The sequence below is a fragment of the Rhamphochromis longiceps genome, linkage group LG1 (genome assembly GCF_057381845.1).
Source record: "Rhamphochromis longiceps isolate RC_006_pf linkage group LG1, R_longiceps_female_GT1.1, whole genome shotgun sequence".
Lineage (NCBI taxonomy): Eukaryota > Metazoa > Chordata > Actinopteri > Cichliformes > Cichlidae > Rhamphochromis > Rhamphochromis longiceps.
The window spans coordinates 9,030,196-9,046,400 of record NC_140557.1 but is presented as its reverse complement, the minus strand read 5'-3'; the positions used below and the strand labels follow the sequence as shown (position 1 = coordinate 9,046,400).

At 39.4% G+C, this 16,205-nt stretch overlaps 1 protein-coding gene across 2 annotated transcripts in view; it reads left to right on the top strand.

The window, feature by feature from the left end:
- The window catches only part of LOC146678249 (transcription initiation factor TFIID subunit 4), a 104,814-nt gene that overhangs the window by 54,761 nt on the left and 33,848 nt on the right, over nucleotides 1–16,205 (top strand). For both annotated transcript variants that reach the window (XM_085423697.1, XM_085423932.1), the window contains one exon: nucleotides 3,935–3,991. In XM_085423697.1, the coding sequence (XP_085279823.1) occupies nucleotides 3,935–3,991 (57 nt within the window). The remainder of the gene's footprint in view (nucleotides 1–3,934; nucleotides 3,992–16,205) is intronic.

Sequence of the window (16,205 nt, the reverse complement as noted above, 5' to 3'; positions counted from 1 at the left end):
TGGCAGCACTTCTCCCAAAAGCTTTCTAAGACTCAGTGTTATTGTTGTTTTGTTTTTTTCCCTTAATTTGTCGCCCGTCTCCATAAACATCTGACAAAAAAACTCAGAACTGCCTTTGAGCTACTTCCCGCTGCAGTATTTTTTACAGGCCTTTACCCTGATGATGCACACACATGGACAGACTCACAAAACAATAGCAGCTATAATATATTGGTGGAGATCATCAAAGAATTAGCTGATAGGTTTGTTGGGTTTTGCAAAAACATCTAAAACGAAGCGTGATCCATATTTAATATTAACCTACAAACCTTAAAAATAATGATTTACTTTCAGTGTGTAATAGCAAAAACCTTTTGCTCCATGTGTAGTCAATTGAAAAAACAAAACAAAAGTTTTTTCATCAGATGACAGATGAGGTACACTTTGCTAGGACAGGGTTGGATCCTTTTTTGCATTCAGAACCACCTTAATTCTCTGTGGCGAAGATTCACCAAGGTGCTGTAAACATTGCTCAGATTTTGTCCGTATTGACGTGACAGCACTACACAGTTGATTTGTCATTGAATATGATGCGAATGTCCTGTTCTACTATATCCCAAAGGGGCTCTGTTGGATTGGTGCATCTGGTGATTGTAGAAGCCATTTGAGTACAGTGAACTTAACCTTTTTGTCTCTGTGACATAGCACATTATCTTATCTCAGCAATGGTCAGCAATACTCAGGTAGGCTGTCCCATTTAAATGATGATAATTAAAGATCCTTGAGGTAAAGGTGGAAATACAATAACGGAGTTTTATTTTGATTATGATCTCCTTTATAAACAAGCAAACAAAAATGATGCATAAGCCTAAAAGGTGGTGAAATGTGAAACTGGACAATAGTTAGACACCTAATTCTCTGTTCTTTAAAATTGTTCCAGATTGAAGGTTACTTTCGTCCAGTTAAACATTGTAGCACAGGACATTTAGAACAGGACTACTTGCCCTAGCCTTAAAAAAATGATCAAAACTAATTGGGTGCTAGTAGCACTGACACATGGCCAGTATTCTGATCTCAGCTTTGTGCATGTAAAGACATTTGTCTCTCAGTAAAAGAAGATCACCACTGACCAGAAAAAGAAAGAGAATCTTTTGCAAATGAAAATGCCCTGCAGTGTAACATTAGCAGAAGCTAGGTTAATTTAATTAATTTTGAATGGAGCCAATGTCCCACAGTAAAGATTCTCATTGCAGCACACCTCACTGTCTTAATTGCATTATTACGCTCCAGTCCTGCCATGCAGGATATTAGAAAATCCTCTAGTTGATGAACAGGGCCACCAAACCCCATGACCTATCTGTTTTTTTTTTTTGTTTTCTGTTTTTTTTTTAAGATGGAAAAAAAAGACATTGCCTCAGCAGGAAACTAAACTGTAAAGTTGGTTGTTTAAAAAAGAAAAAGTGCAGCTTTAGGATCCTCTTTGTCATGTCACAGTTCTACATGGTTGAGCACTGTAATCATTTTTTTTTCTTTGGAAAGCTCTCTTTATTAACAGGATTACTGAAGAACTTTTGCAAATGTAGCCAAGTTCTGTTAGAAGGGCTTACCTCGGGGCTGTTTGGATTGCCTGAGCTTTGTTGAGGAAAGTCTGACTTCACCTCAGAGCCACGTCTGTGGCTTTTTGGCTCTTGTTGCCATGGCGTTTCAGTTCAAGGAGAAGTTTGGAAAGAAAATTGAACGATATACTACACAAACAGTGCTTGATAATATTGTAGTACTTTCTCTATTATTTAATCATGTATTCGTTTTACTTTTCCTGCTTTTTTTCCCTTTACAGCTTTATAGGTATCACATCTGTTTTATGGTACACTTGCTTTGATACTCTGCAGCCAATATAACAGACTGATTTAAGGGAAAGCAGGAAAAATCCATCCTAAAACACTTACATACTGTTAGGGAGTGGCTGATGATTTAACTTGAATTTTTGGTTCGATTTTTCTGACTTCCTCTAATAACTGTTTCACTTTAAATGTTATGTTTTTGGCTCAGTTCACTAAACTAAAAAGGAGCTTCTTTATACATAGTATTTCATGTTCATCCTTCATTTGAGAGATATAGATCGCTGAATATGTTAAAACTCTCAATAATTCATAATGTTATGTTCTTATATTGCATAAGTGAGCCATTTATTGACTTAAAGTTTCATAAAAAGAAAGATTTACGGTGAAGCTTGATGCCGGCGGTTTGTTGGTGGATATTATTATTTTTTGCCTGTAATTTGTAAAGGAAATAAGATTGATCAGATTTATAAATACTATCAGCGGTAACTTAAAGAAGTATGACAAGTTTCACTCTAAATATTTGGGAGAATATGTTAACTTTGCTGTTTCCACATAGAACCCAGAGCTTAATCAAAGAAAAATAACCCTCTGATTGTCCTCATAATTCATTTTTGGCAACAAAATGAAATTTCAACATTGCAAAACAGCTCCAGAATACATTCCCAGACTGTTTGTATACTATACTACACTGCATTTTTTAAGCACAGTACACTCAATTACACAAAACCAACAAAGCTTGTCAGCATTTAGTACGCAGTCCTCTTTTCCCTTCTCGACTCTGTTCACTCCTGTAAGTGGGGAAACCAGGGCAGCTGACAGAGGAGATGTAAAGCATGCCAGTGGCACCACTGCCCTTTGTAAACAGTCCATCTGTACCTACCCCTCCTATCCTCCACCCACCTCCCTGCCTGCCTCTTTGCTGCTCGAGCGCCCGCTAATTTGACCTCTTGAATAAGAAACGCACTGAAATAATCCTTTCCACCCCCTCCTCCTTCCTTCACAACAAGCCTTACCCTCTGCTATGCCAGCCATTTACAATATGACTCAAGTCTTGAGGGATGCTCTGGCCGACTGGAGGGCAAACACATTAGTCTTAGTTGAGATACCGACCACTACGTGAACTGCCTGATATATTTAAAGCCAATTAGCAGTAAGGCTATGAAGAGCAGGTCTCCGTCCATCAGAGGGAGTACATAAGGAGAGGAAGGGAGGTAATGTTAAGGAGGGAATAGGGATGGCCTGGCGTATGTTCTCACTGATTTGTTGTTTGAAGAAATTAGATGAAAGTAAGATAGCTTTTCACTTCACTGAGATGGAGGCTGTATTGTAAAAATAAAATATGACAGGTTCTCTACATATGTAGAACTACACGATTAACCTTTTGCAATGTTTCAGGGAATAAAATGAAGACATTATAGAGCTACCAAAATCAGGTTAGACAGTAACTGAGAGCTTTGTTTGCACAAAAACGTTAGGGTCGATCAACTTATGCTCATCTTAATAGGGAAAAAAATCAAATGGATAGATTATTTCCAGATTAACAAACAACACGCAATTACTGTGTAGTGCCATAATCTGCCTCTGTTGCCTGCAGTGGTCAGCTGTACATGTACATTTGGCTGCGTGGTGAAGGATTCCCAGGGACAAATACATTCACCCAGATCTTAGCAGCTGATTAAAATAGAAGTGCTGTGTTGTTATACCAGGGACACACACACTCACACAAACACAAAGCAACGGATAGCCACACTGGCTCTCAGTGACACATAGACAGCTACTGCCACTGATAGTCACCAACATCCTTTCCCCCTTGTGTGTGTGCACGTGTGTGCGTCCTGGCTCGAGCAGAATTTTTAATAACCTCTTTTGATTAGAATCCCCCTCCAGCGGCTTATTTAGGGCTGGATTTGGAGCGGGTTTAAAGGCCACTGCCCCCCGGGGGGCGCTCCATTGCTGTTCTCTGAATTCAGATACAATGTCCTTGACACCTCTGTATCCTGTTCTCATTTTGCACTATTTTTGCTGCCGCAGCAACAGATGAGTAGCGGAGAGGTTGTGGGCTCCTTAAACCAGCTGTTAACCTGTGTCCCCCCCCCCCCTCCTTTGCTCCACAGAGTCGCTCCAGGCAAGAAGACCCAGAGCAAGCTCGACTGAAACAGAAAGCTAAGGAGGTAAGCTGCAGCGGAGATCATTACCCTTGACATTTCCCCGACTCCAACGTATTAATTTTTCATGCCTCACTACATATGTAATGCCATTTAAAGTCCGACTTAAAAAAGTTTGAAGAATTATTCGCGTAGATTGAAGCCCAAGTGTGGAAAATGATTTTCTGCGCACCCAAGACACCCTCCACTTCTTCCACTCCACTTCTTTTTTCTTTTCCTCATCTGTGTCGTCTCACAGCAGTGTAAATTTTGACTAATTGCTTTTCATTGGGCCCGGTGTCTTTCCATAGATGGTGTCCTTTATTTACTGTTAATTTCTCAACTCACTTTTGGCACATCTGTATCTCGTCTTAAAAGTACATTTGTATTAATTTTATGTAAATTTTGTTGCCACATAAAAGTGCGATTATCTTAGCCTACACAGTGCAACAGAATTTATAGTGAGAGAGCAAAATGGATTAACTTTTTATATCTGTTTGTAAATTAGTCCAGTTGCAGCGATGCATAGTTCAGCAAAAGCATAAAAGTATATGATGAATGAGGTTTTAAGATGTACCAGTTCATGGTCTGCAATAACTTTTCCTAGTAAAAAGTAGTAAAAAGAGTTATTTCCTTTTCCAACAGGCAGAGGCATAACACTTAGCTCTGCAAACTGGGAAGTGTTTAAACTGGTATAGTGCATTTCTTTTCTGTACAACGGGGGCGCTTCATCTCAAGTGCAGGTCTTGTATAAAATGAATTCCCAGTGGAGCTCAGAAAGTAGACCACACCGTGTTTTAGTGGATGGTTAATGTTGTTTACGCAAAGGAAAAGGAAATAGCACTTTCACAGCGGAAGTTTGCCTTTTTAATTTTTTGTTTTGTCTTGTTTTTTTGTTTACACCCGAATAACTTCACTGGGTGCTTTCAGTCCTTGGCTTGCTAACAAAGATCAAGAGGCCTGCGTGGAGCTTCCATTGAAAAGTCTGAGTAGGCAGGAGGATAAAACGAGCAGCATTCACCTGTTGTTGTTGTTGATGTAGAATGTAAGGAGCACACGGGGTTTTGTCTAACTTGCTTACTCTTTTAAAGCAAGCCTTTTGTTTATTTAAGTAAAGTTTACTGAGCATGCATGCACTTTTTTGACTTACACCATCATTTATACTCACACAGTTCTACACTTTTGGCCACTTATATTAAGGATTAATTGCATCTATCTCGTTCAATGGAAACTCTTGTATTGTTGTTTGGCCAGAATATTTAATTTTAAGATGCACTTAGCCAGAGTGTGATATTGAACTTGTGACCTTAAAGTGACAAGTGCACTTACCTCAGGCTACTTGCGGCACTCGATCGTTTGTCTTCTTCTCTTCCGGACATTTCTTTCTAGCAACAGTGAGCCCTGCTGCAGTTTAGAACATTCACACTAGATCTCAGCCTTCCCATAAGCCCCACATATGCAAATGAAGCAGCGTAATAGGCAGCGCGATAGGTTTGCCCCAGGGGCCATGTGATCAAAGTGGATCTCCTCCCTGTTAAGTGGCAGTCCGCTCGTCATCTGGATACGGCCAGATTAGTGCCTCGTGAGGAGATGCCGCGTGCATGTATGCACATTTTCATTTTCATCTGGAATTTTAAGAAGGTGGTTTGGAAATTGTTACTTTATGTAATGCTTTCTCCCGCTAGATAGAGACGAGGAAAACTCACCAACCCCTCCAACTGCCCCCACCCCCACATACACACACATACACACACATTCAGCTCCCCTTTTCCACCCTCCCTCACCTCTTTCTTTTTTGCTTAATGGCCGTCGTTTCTCAGCCCCCGTGCCGCTCCAGTTTTCATCACCTGACTGGCTCAAGGGGACAGAGCTGGCTGTTTGTGTCACTGCAGAGTCTGTCGGCAGCTCACACATCTGCGCAAATTTCATCAGGATAATGAGCCCGAGCTACTCTTCCAGGCGACGGGCAGAGGAGCCGACTCTCTTTAAGCCCTTCTCCCTGATCACACACACACACACACACACACACACACACACACACACACACACACACACACACACACACACACACACACACACACACACACACAGTCTAACACATATGCACACGCGCACACACAACCACTACCACCAAACAGTCATCATTTTGGGGAGATGGAATTACAGAGTGTTATATACTCGAACCAAGTGTTGGCATGTAAATTGAGCTGGCGCATGATTTGTTTTTAAAAAGGCAGGTACATTGTGCTGTGAAACTACTTTTGCAGACCTGAATCAGTGCTGGAGCCTGACAGCCAGGTGTTAACCATGACTCGCAAATAAATTGTATGAATTGAAATGCTCAGGCTGAATGTCTAGTTAAGTCATTTTTAAAATCACACATTTACCTTATAGAGTTTGTTACATATATAAAACAACTGCGTCATCTTACCCTCATTTAAACTGCTCTCTGGGAGTTTAAGTGTTAAAGAATTGTAATAGGTGGGACACTGGTGTTGTGGCCCACTTGGGGCCTTTCTGGATTTTGCATGTTCTCCTTGTGTCCCACCCAGCTAATAGGTTGGTTAAGCAGGAGAAAATAGATGGATGTATATTTAATATGTATTCATTATCAGTGTTATGACCAAGTTTTACAAAAAGCAGAGATAACATTTTTGACTCCTGTTGAAGCCAAAGAAATTAATTGTTTTTAACTACACAGCATTGTCTCTGCCGATTGTCCATATTTAGCTTCCCAGCATGCACCTGTCTTTTTTTGCCCCACATAGTATCTTTGCCTGAGGACCCCACTTACCTTCAACCCGACGAGTGGGCATCACACCCTGATTAGTGCCATGATTAGACCAGAGTTTTCACTTGTAGCAAAGAAATGTTAGAAATTAATAAGCAGATTTCTGGGACATTTATTAAATGCTCTCTAATTGATGAACCATTTCTGTTTTGAACAGTCCACGAGCTTTCTGCTGGCCAGAACACTAACTTTGTTCAGACTGCCTCATAATTTAGGCACTTTGTTCTTAAGTTTACAGAGACTAGACCTGTGTTTCTAAGGGGATAAAACCTTCTCTTTTTAATTATGCAACAATCTGTACCTCTAGCCCTAACCTTAGGACAGACTTAGCTTCACTAAAAAAAAAAGAAAAGAAAAGAATGCCAGAATACAAAAGAAATACAGTGTTCTATTCAGTATGGGTTGTAATGAACATCTTATGTTCTAGGTGTTTCCAGCTGAGCTGCAGGATTTTAGTTTTGTATATTGATGTAGCTAATCCTGTGATTGTGCTTATGTATATAAACCAGCAACCTGAAGCTCAACCTTGTCACCAGCAGTGTAGTCTGGTCAGATAGTTGTTGGCAGAGGTTTTGTGTGCGATAGGCTTAGCACTTCTGTTTCCTCTATTCACTACCATTTGGCCGAAAGGTCAGATGGGCTATTTCAGAAATGCCCCCAGTAAAAATCAATCGGCAAATCGTGGAGCTCAGTTCCTGTTTGTTTTTGTTGTTGGTGGGTCTGTGTGTTCTGTCTGTTCCATCACTGAGGCAGGGGGCCAAGCAATGCCTAATCATTGAAAGTGAGAGAATAAGCGAGAGAGAAGAGAGAGAGAAAGGAGGAGACAGAGAGACAAAGAGATGGAGAGAAAAGAATACTGAGGGTGGGGGCAGTGGCGAGATAGAGAGGGCGTTAAGGCCAGTGGAGATACATCACAATGTCAGAAACACAGACACACTGCAGCCACAGATTCATCATCACAACCGCGTCTGCAGGCACAACTGGATGCAGGAAACGAGTGAAGTGGAGAAGAGGTGTGGAGAGAGGACAGGACAAGAGAGACGAGGGAAGAGAAAAAAGACAAATTGGCTACTACAGCTGGCCAAAATCTGGCCAAAAGCTCCTGTTTGAGTTTGTTCGACCCCGAAAGCAAATAAAGCCACGAACAGTAACATTTCCACTATATGGCACAGTTCATATAAGTTGATTAAAAACTGTCACTAAAGCATTATGCAGTACCTACTCAGCTTCCACTACGATTCAAATTGGACAAATGATAATCATAATAATACCAGCTGACTTGGGATGAAATTGATTTTACAGCTGTGCAGCTACAGGTAATTTTTACCTGAACTGGTGCATTGGGGAGAAATTTAATAACTCAAGTGCCACCTGATCATACTTGGCAATTGCTTCATAAGTAGGCTTGTAATGGTGTGTAGTGTGACTCTTTAGTGTATGTCCTACATAGGTTTCTAATAGAGTCACAAAGGTTTTTTTTTTTTGTTTTGTTTTGTTTTAAATGGACAGATCCACATGTGTTCTAGTACATGTTGTTAAAAAATGTTGTTTGCAACTTGTTTTCCTTGAAGCAGAGAACAGTGTAGGCACATATTTTATGGGATACAGCATGCATCAAGTCAGATGACCTGTGCCATCTGTATGTGAGGCCACACCTGTACATATGTACATCACTTCTAAGGGTTCATTGCAGTTGTTTGTCTTCACCAAGCCCAGTTCCACAGCAGGTCCATTATTTGCTGTACCTTGTGCCTCTCTTTAAGTTAGTTAATCTAGTACAATACATATTGGATATGGATTCAAGACTCACAGAGAAGCCTCGTGCTTCACCTGAGCTACAAGGACAGTAGTGCAGTTAGGATATATCGCCTAGTGAGCTGTCACATACTCATGGTGGAACCAAAGATAAGGTTTGCAATGATAACCAACAGACTGCAGCAAGATGCAAGTTTATATCCCTTTCAACAGAATCTATGACGCTGCATTAGCCTTGATCGAAATTGCGCTATCTGAGAGTGAGGTAAAGGAAGACCTTTGTGACTGTAAGCTTTTGAGAAAGACTTTACTATGCTATTATATTTATGAATGCTTAAGTTTTTGTTAATTGATATTTATTCAAGTCATTATTAACATTTTTTAAATAAATAAAGAAAAAAGAAGTTATAATATGAAGAAATAAATGTTGACAATCAAGAATTCAAACAACACATCACCAAAGTGCTGTTTAGATAGAGATTTACTTCTGGGGATAAAAATCCACAATCTCCAACAGCAAATAACGTAATCTTGGCAATCCAAGAATAAAATATGGAGGTTGCCCACCACCTTTGTGGAAGTGAGAAGCAGTGGAGTTTTATATCAAAAAATATCCATAAAAATCTTATCTTGAACAAAAATAATTATAGAGAGTTAAAAACATATGTTTGTAATGACGAGTTTGTGTGCAAAACACAAAACCGATGTTTCTGTTTTTAAAATGAGCTTTAAAAAAAGCTTAAAAAAGCTTTATTTCCAATTTAACCAGCCAGCACACCCATTTAAGAAGAGCAGAACCACCTAGCCTTATTCTTTCAGACCCAACATGATAGGCAGAAATACCCACTTGCGAAATAGACTTAATTGACAGAATGTCTTCAAAAAGCAATGAAAAAAGTCTGAAAAATTCTGTCATTTACACCACTGCTTCAATGAGTGCCTTTTATAAAATAAATGTTATTTAGAAAGAAGAATTATGGCTACATAAGGAGCAAGTAGTTGATTGTTCACAACACACTTGAAAGCTATTAAAGAGGCTCCCTTCCTGTAAGCGCGAAGTCATCCACATTCCCCAATATAGAGTAAGAGATGAGAGCCAGGGCTTTGCTACCAGGTTTCATCCTCTGATAAACTGGCTATCTCCTACTGTGGCTGGTTAGCACTCTCAAAGGGCTCCGGGTCAAATAACCCCTCAATATACTCCATGTGGTCAGCCCACTTACCAGCAAGGACTTCATCCCAAAGCTCCTCAGTGTTGGACTCAGACTTTTCTCAACATCTTGAGAAATATGACATGCATTTTCCAGGATTAAATACTGAAGCTGAGGACCAGTCTGATGCTCAGCTGGCTCTCCTATTGTGCATTATCCCCAGACTGGACATACCTTGTCCTGAATCTTGGTGTGCAAAGATAAGCAGCATTGGAAGACTTCTCCGGCTTCCGCTTTGTGATCTTATTCAAACATGATGATGGCGAACTTAAAAAAAAAAAAACGAAATAAAAAATTGTGCTCTGAGGGCAGCCAGGCTCACTACTTGTAGCTTGCAAGTCCAACCCTGTGGAGGAATAATAGAATAGCATAAAAACAAATTTAACTATGTTTTCCAGGAAGTGCTTCACATTTGTCATCACAAGTCATGTCCTTTAGGGTCTGAATAGAGGATGTTTTCAGACAGGTGTCAAGGTTCTGTGATATCCCATAGAGAGTGAATCTGGATTTACCCTTAGTCGAACAAGTGTTTCAAAATTCCTAAAAAGAAAAAAACAAACAAAAGACTTAGATATTGACTTATATTCTTCTCTAAATTGAAAAGAGATCTACATACATCTTAAAAATGATTTCCCAGCATTTTATGCCTTTATTAGACAGTTGATGTTGTTAATAATACAAAAACAAATAAGTGGGGCATTAGTCAAAGCTGTTTGGCTGGGAGGTTGAGGGAGCTCATGGTTTAACACTTAAGCCACTGAGGTCTTAATTTTAGGTGTTTTTGCTAAGATGCTTGGACAACTGCAGACGTGAAGCTTGTGTGCTGTTGGAAAAAACGAAAAGCGCAGGAGGATTGAGATCCTTGTGAGATGATCATCCTTGCTGTTTTAAGCAAATACAAGGCAGGACGAGAGACGCACAAAGGGAAATTAACACCGCAGAAAGCACTAAAACTACAGAAGAAACTACTAAAAGTGAACATTCAGCACATTTTCAGCACTTGATTCAAATTCTTTTAGTTTCCACAGCAGAACTCTGTGGTGAGATTTAGTAACAGGGTGTTTCTTAGAAGCAGCGGGGGGCTTAGTCAAGCTTCCCTGGATAAATAAAGGTTAAAAAATGGTTAACACAGTCTGTCTCCCACTGCCAGCCCAATCACTGGCAGACCTTTAGATGATGTGGGAGGGAGCGTAAGGGAGTACATGGTCTTCTACTCTCCTCTTCTCTCCTCTCATTCTTTTTCCATTCTTCCACATTACCATGCCCTTGCAGCAACACTCCACTTCTAGCTTAGAGTGATTCCAGAAGACTTGTGTGAAACCGAGAGCTCTCCAATGGGAATCTCAAAGGTTTTTGTTAGAATAATTTTCCTCAAATATTTTTTCTTCTTCAGGCATTGAGAGATTTTTTTTGCCCATTTGACGCAGCAGCATTGCTTGAAATGTCTTGAACCTCTACCAAATTAATTCTGCTCTTGCTCAACTTTGAACCTTGCATGGCTCCAATTAAAAGCCTGCAGGTATATATCCTTCCTGAGGTGCAAACATATATGTTAGAGTCTGAATTCACTTAGACCACTATTCACGTGAGATATGCAGAGCCTTTTTCAAAGGAATATACTTTACCCATATATTGCCTATATTCTCAAGAACTGTTTGCATTAATGTTTTGTGTTATTTAGATCGTACCCGTTTGTTCAGCCAGTCCTTAATACACATATACATGTGTTTGACTGGCCTTGCCTTCGCCACAAGTGACCAGGTCGTGGCGAAACTGGAATCCACCCACACTATGAGCCCCATCAGCTGCAGCCTCACACTTTGTCAGAAGACGATGTAACAGCCCCTTGCTTTTTATTAGGCCAGTTATATCTCCGAGTTCATAGGCTCTCATCCTCTGGCCCTCCTCAAACTGCTCTGCTCAAAGGAGCGCTGTCCCCCATTAGGTAGGCCCCAGGGCAAAAGCCTGCTACCCTCCTCCACATTTGCTCCCTCTCCATGCTGACTTTCAAAGAGAATTCCTGCTGTTATGTGTGTCCCAATTCATAGTTATTATATTCTTGTCTTCTAGCCTTACAGATACACAATACATTCATTTCACTTGAGCAGCAGCCATCGTGGTCAACTTGCACAATCATGGTTACAGGAACATGCATGTGTGCTTCTTGAGTATATTTTATATATTAGGTTCTTTAAAAAAAATCATTTTTCTAAAAAAAAGAAAAATTTAACAAGAGTGCTTTTAATCTAATATGTTTTCAACTTGATTTCAATTATTTTTCTGAAAGATCACGAAACAGGTTAAGATGGATAATTTAATTATCACATAAGAAAGGTCTGTTTTGTAGGTCCTCCAGATATGCAGGCTACTTAATAGTACACTGTAACCTTATTTTTTATTTGTTGCTTTGTTGTCTGTAGTTCCAACTTCAGTTTTTTTTTCTTCACCTCAAGACATATTACATGAAAAAAAAAAATAGAAACAGGCTTTAAAAGTACCTTTGGTGTTCCTGTGTGTTTTCGAATATTACAAAGTGCTGTAATGAGAAGGAAAACAACAAAAAAAGGAGATTTTTTTTTTGCCTCAGAGGGAGATAGCGACTCGTCTAGTTGCTGTACAAGCCTGTAGGTTCACTTTTCTCTTTGTGCGCCGGAGCACTCCTTGGGACTCAAGCGACAAGGGAATTGGGCATGCTGAGCTATGCTGAGCTATGCTGGTGGCGAGGTGCCAGCCTCCTTTGCCTGGGATATAAGTGAGAGGGAAGCAGGAGGCAGGACATGTTTCAATTAGGCAACAAACACCGCACACAGAGGATAGGAGAGGGGAAAAAATAGCTTGCCCACATCAACTACCTTCTCCCTCCTGACCTTTCCCAAAAATACACTTCCCTGAACTGCTGTGCCCCACCTTTCTCTTTTTTCTCATTTAAAATCTAAAGAGTCATTTTTGTGGAAATCTTATGGGAAGGACAGTAGCGGGGGTCTTTGAGAGGTGATGCTAAGTGTGCCAGCTCGGCCTGCATGTTTCCATTAGATTGTCATGTTGGCTAATTAGAGAGCGGCAGCATGATTCACCTTGTTAATTAGGAGGACTTGCACACCATGTGCCTAGGGGCGGTGTGGGGAAGAAGAGCCCAGCCTCAGAGCCTCCTAGTCGCCTGCTGCCTATGAAGATTCCCCTTCTCATCTACCTTCCTTTCACTCCTTTTTTTTGATTTGGAAATGAATAAATCATTGAGATCGTCCTCTCTCAGAGTGTGAATATCTGAGTTCTCATCTTTTCCTGGATGCAAATGAGGCGTGATCAATAGAAGGTGACGAGCGGCAAATCTAAATGTTAAAAAAAGAGAGCAAGACAGGGAGAGAGAAGATTGCTAGACGAAGCACAGCAGCATAGAACGAGACAAAGCGAGAGAACATTTAAAGTAGGAAATTTTCCCTTAGATAAGCAGTATTTTTAATGATCACTCCTCTTTCCCTGTCGCTCCGGTGTAACACTGTCAGAATCTGCTTAACACTGATTTCTGGCTCCTTCATTAAACACCGTTCCTTGGCAAAATGTGTCGTGCAAATGTTATTATTTATAGAAGCATTACTTACTCCAAAGTAAAGGCACGAAGTCTGTAAGACATATTCAATTTATTCATGTATTTCATGCAGTGTCCCTTTATACATTTTAATTCCTGCAAATAAGTTGCATATGAAGAAGAACCACAGGGCTGTGATAGTGACACTCACATAATGACCTTAGCTCCAGGGACAACTGAGGGCTCTAAATAATTGGTCCTTCGCCCTGGAAGGACTTCAGACATACTCAACTTCAGAGGAAAAGGAACACACTGCGCTAAGACTATTAGATCTTGCACATTTTGCTCCATAGGTAAAATACCACAATCACAATTTATGTGCAAAGAATTTATGATGAAACTGAATTTCAAAACAGTTTATGTCGCTTTGTTATTACATTTTTAACTTTGGGTGATTTATTATCTATTATATCTGTCTATATTATCTATTGCCTATCTATTCAGAAAGACTAGTATCTTTGCAAATCCAAAGTTTTAAGTGCCGTATATAATGTGTCAGAACATATTAGTAATGCACACTGAATATCGCATAGTTTAACTTTAAGCGTTATAAATATTATAAATCTTTAAATATAAATTCACTATAATAATAATACAAAATATTTTATGGTGTTCTCCTATTTGCAGTTCAGTTTGTCTAATGAAGCCAAACATGTCTCTATCCACACTTGCCTACATTAGCAGGTCGTGGCTCAACTCGTCTCTTTGTAGTGTATGAGTGCAGATGGAGAAGGGAAACCTGATTGGTTACTGCAAATGGCCCCTCTGCCTGCAGCAAACTAACTGCCAGGCACTTCACATGAAGAAAGGCCTCAAGATGCGGCTCACAGATGTTCACGTAATGTCGGCCATGTGGGTGTCAGGTGAATGAGTTGCATGGATTACAGACATACATAAAAAACATACATAAAATGTCAACACACACACACACTCTTATGTTAGTGGGAAACTTAGACAAATGAACACGCAATGTTACAAATACCTGAATTTCAAAAGCAGTCTTTATTAAGAAACCAAACAAACAAAAAATCTATTATTCGAATTCATGCTAAAGAAAAGACATTGCCTTTGCATCAGATTAATTCATTCATATGAAATGAATATAATATAATCAAAAATATTTAATGTGCACATATCCTTTTTTCTGTTTTGTATTAATTATTAATAATTAAATACTAAATAAACATCAGTCTGTCAGACCTACACTGCTATGCACAGTTACATATAGACATGCAATAGTTTCCCAGTGATAATGTCTGCATTGATTTAGCAGAGATTTTTTTCTTTCATGCAAATATTACAAAATACCAAACCATTCTTATGAACAATCAAAAGTTATTACTTTTTTTAAACCTTATATTAATTTTATTATTACTTCATTAATAAATAATACAAAATAGTGTCATCTACACAAGGTCACATGACAGTCTAACAGAATGTTACAAATTTTAGAAATTCATCTAACATTGTCGTGTAAGACTGACACTGCAATCCCTGGAACCACACTGCCAGTGAAGCTAAAAACTAAAACCTTATTGTGTTTACTTATGGTTCCATTAAAAAAGAATAAATATAGTTTTTTATAACTACATTTTGCATGCATTTGATTATATCCTGGTCCTGTGGACGTAATGTACTTGAAGCTGTGTAATATATCCACAAGTGTATTAGAGGCAGACCATAGACTGTTTCTGTAAATCCGTGCGCAGACTTTTTATCTTTTTACAATTAGTGAGTTGACACACTGCCAGTTAAAGCCTTCCTGCCTTTCTCTTAAACTGCTGGCATTGACTACTGTTATCATTAATTTAACACTTTTTATGTAGTCAGCATCAGATGACTTATTTTTAATGCTGGCAATTTGGCTGTATTTTAAGAAAAAAGTGATACACTTTAAATTTATTGAGACTGGGTAGTTTAAAAGAGCAAAAGACAATATGCTGTGGTTGTAGTATTTTGGTACATTTTTGTCTCTCAAACTTTTCTACACTATTAGAAGATAAAGAATGAATGTAGAAACTGCAAAACAGCGAAGTTTGTACCCATCACTGTTTAAAAAATGTTTGCACCAGGGGCCTTGGGTCCAAGAAAGACATTCACCAAATACAACATATGCTTTGTCTATATAGTAAAAAGCTGCCTGCTTTGTTGTATTGGATCAAAGCTTTTGAGGGGTGTTTGGAGGGGGTGTTAGGACAGACACTAACTGAAAACCCAAAAACCCATGATCTTCCTTATACACTATATTGTGGGCTTTGCAGGGCGAACAGCCCTTTAGCTTCCTTCATAGCCCTGTAGCTGCTTGTGACGTCAAGGAGAGCATGTTCTGCTCTAGCAAGGACATCTGTCTGTAAGCGTCTGGAGGGCCGCAAGCAGTCCCCCAGGCCAGGAGCAGGGGGAGAGGAGAGAAAAGACTTTGTTAAAAACAGCAGAGATGGAAAACGGCAGGTTGGCCATCATGGCTCCTACAGCTTATCCTCCTCTTCACTCCAAGCGTGTCAGACCGCTCTAAGGTTCTTTCTGTATTTTAGACATTTTTGCATCATAAGGGGGCATACTGCTCTTTCTTCTGTGATAAGAAAAACCCATGTTATTTCTTACTTACGTCTTGACAGATACTTTAACGAATCTATTAAGGGCGCAGAGCTCGAGTTAACTTGTAAATAATTCATGATGTTGGGAAGCAGGTGACTGAAAAGAACAAAAAACAGTACAGTTGATCACAGATCAAATCAAGAGGATTTTCCTATTTTTTGCTATTAAAAATATGAGTAATAAAATACGTGAACTTCATAAATTTTAAACATGCTTATACAACAGGTTTCTTCTTATCCTGGGAACTTAATCTGCAGTACAATGTTATAATAAATCATTTTAAAAAGCTATTTAAATCCAGTA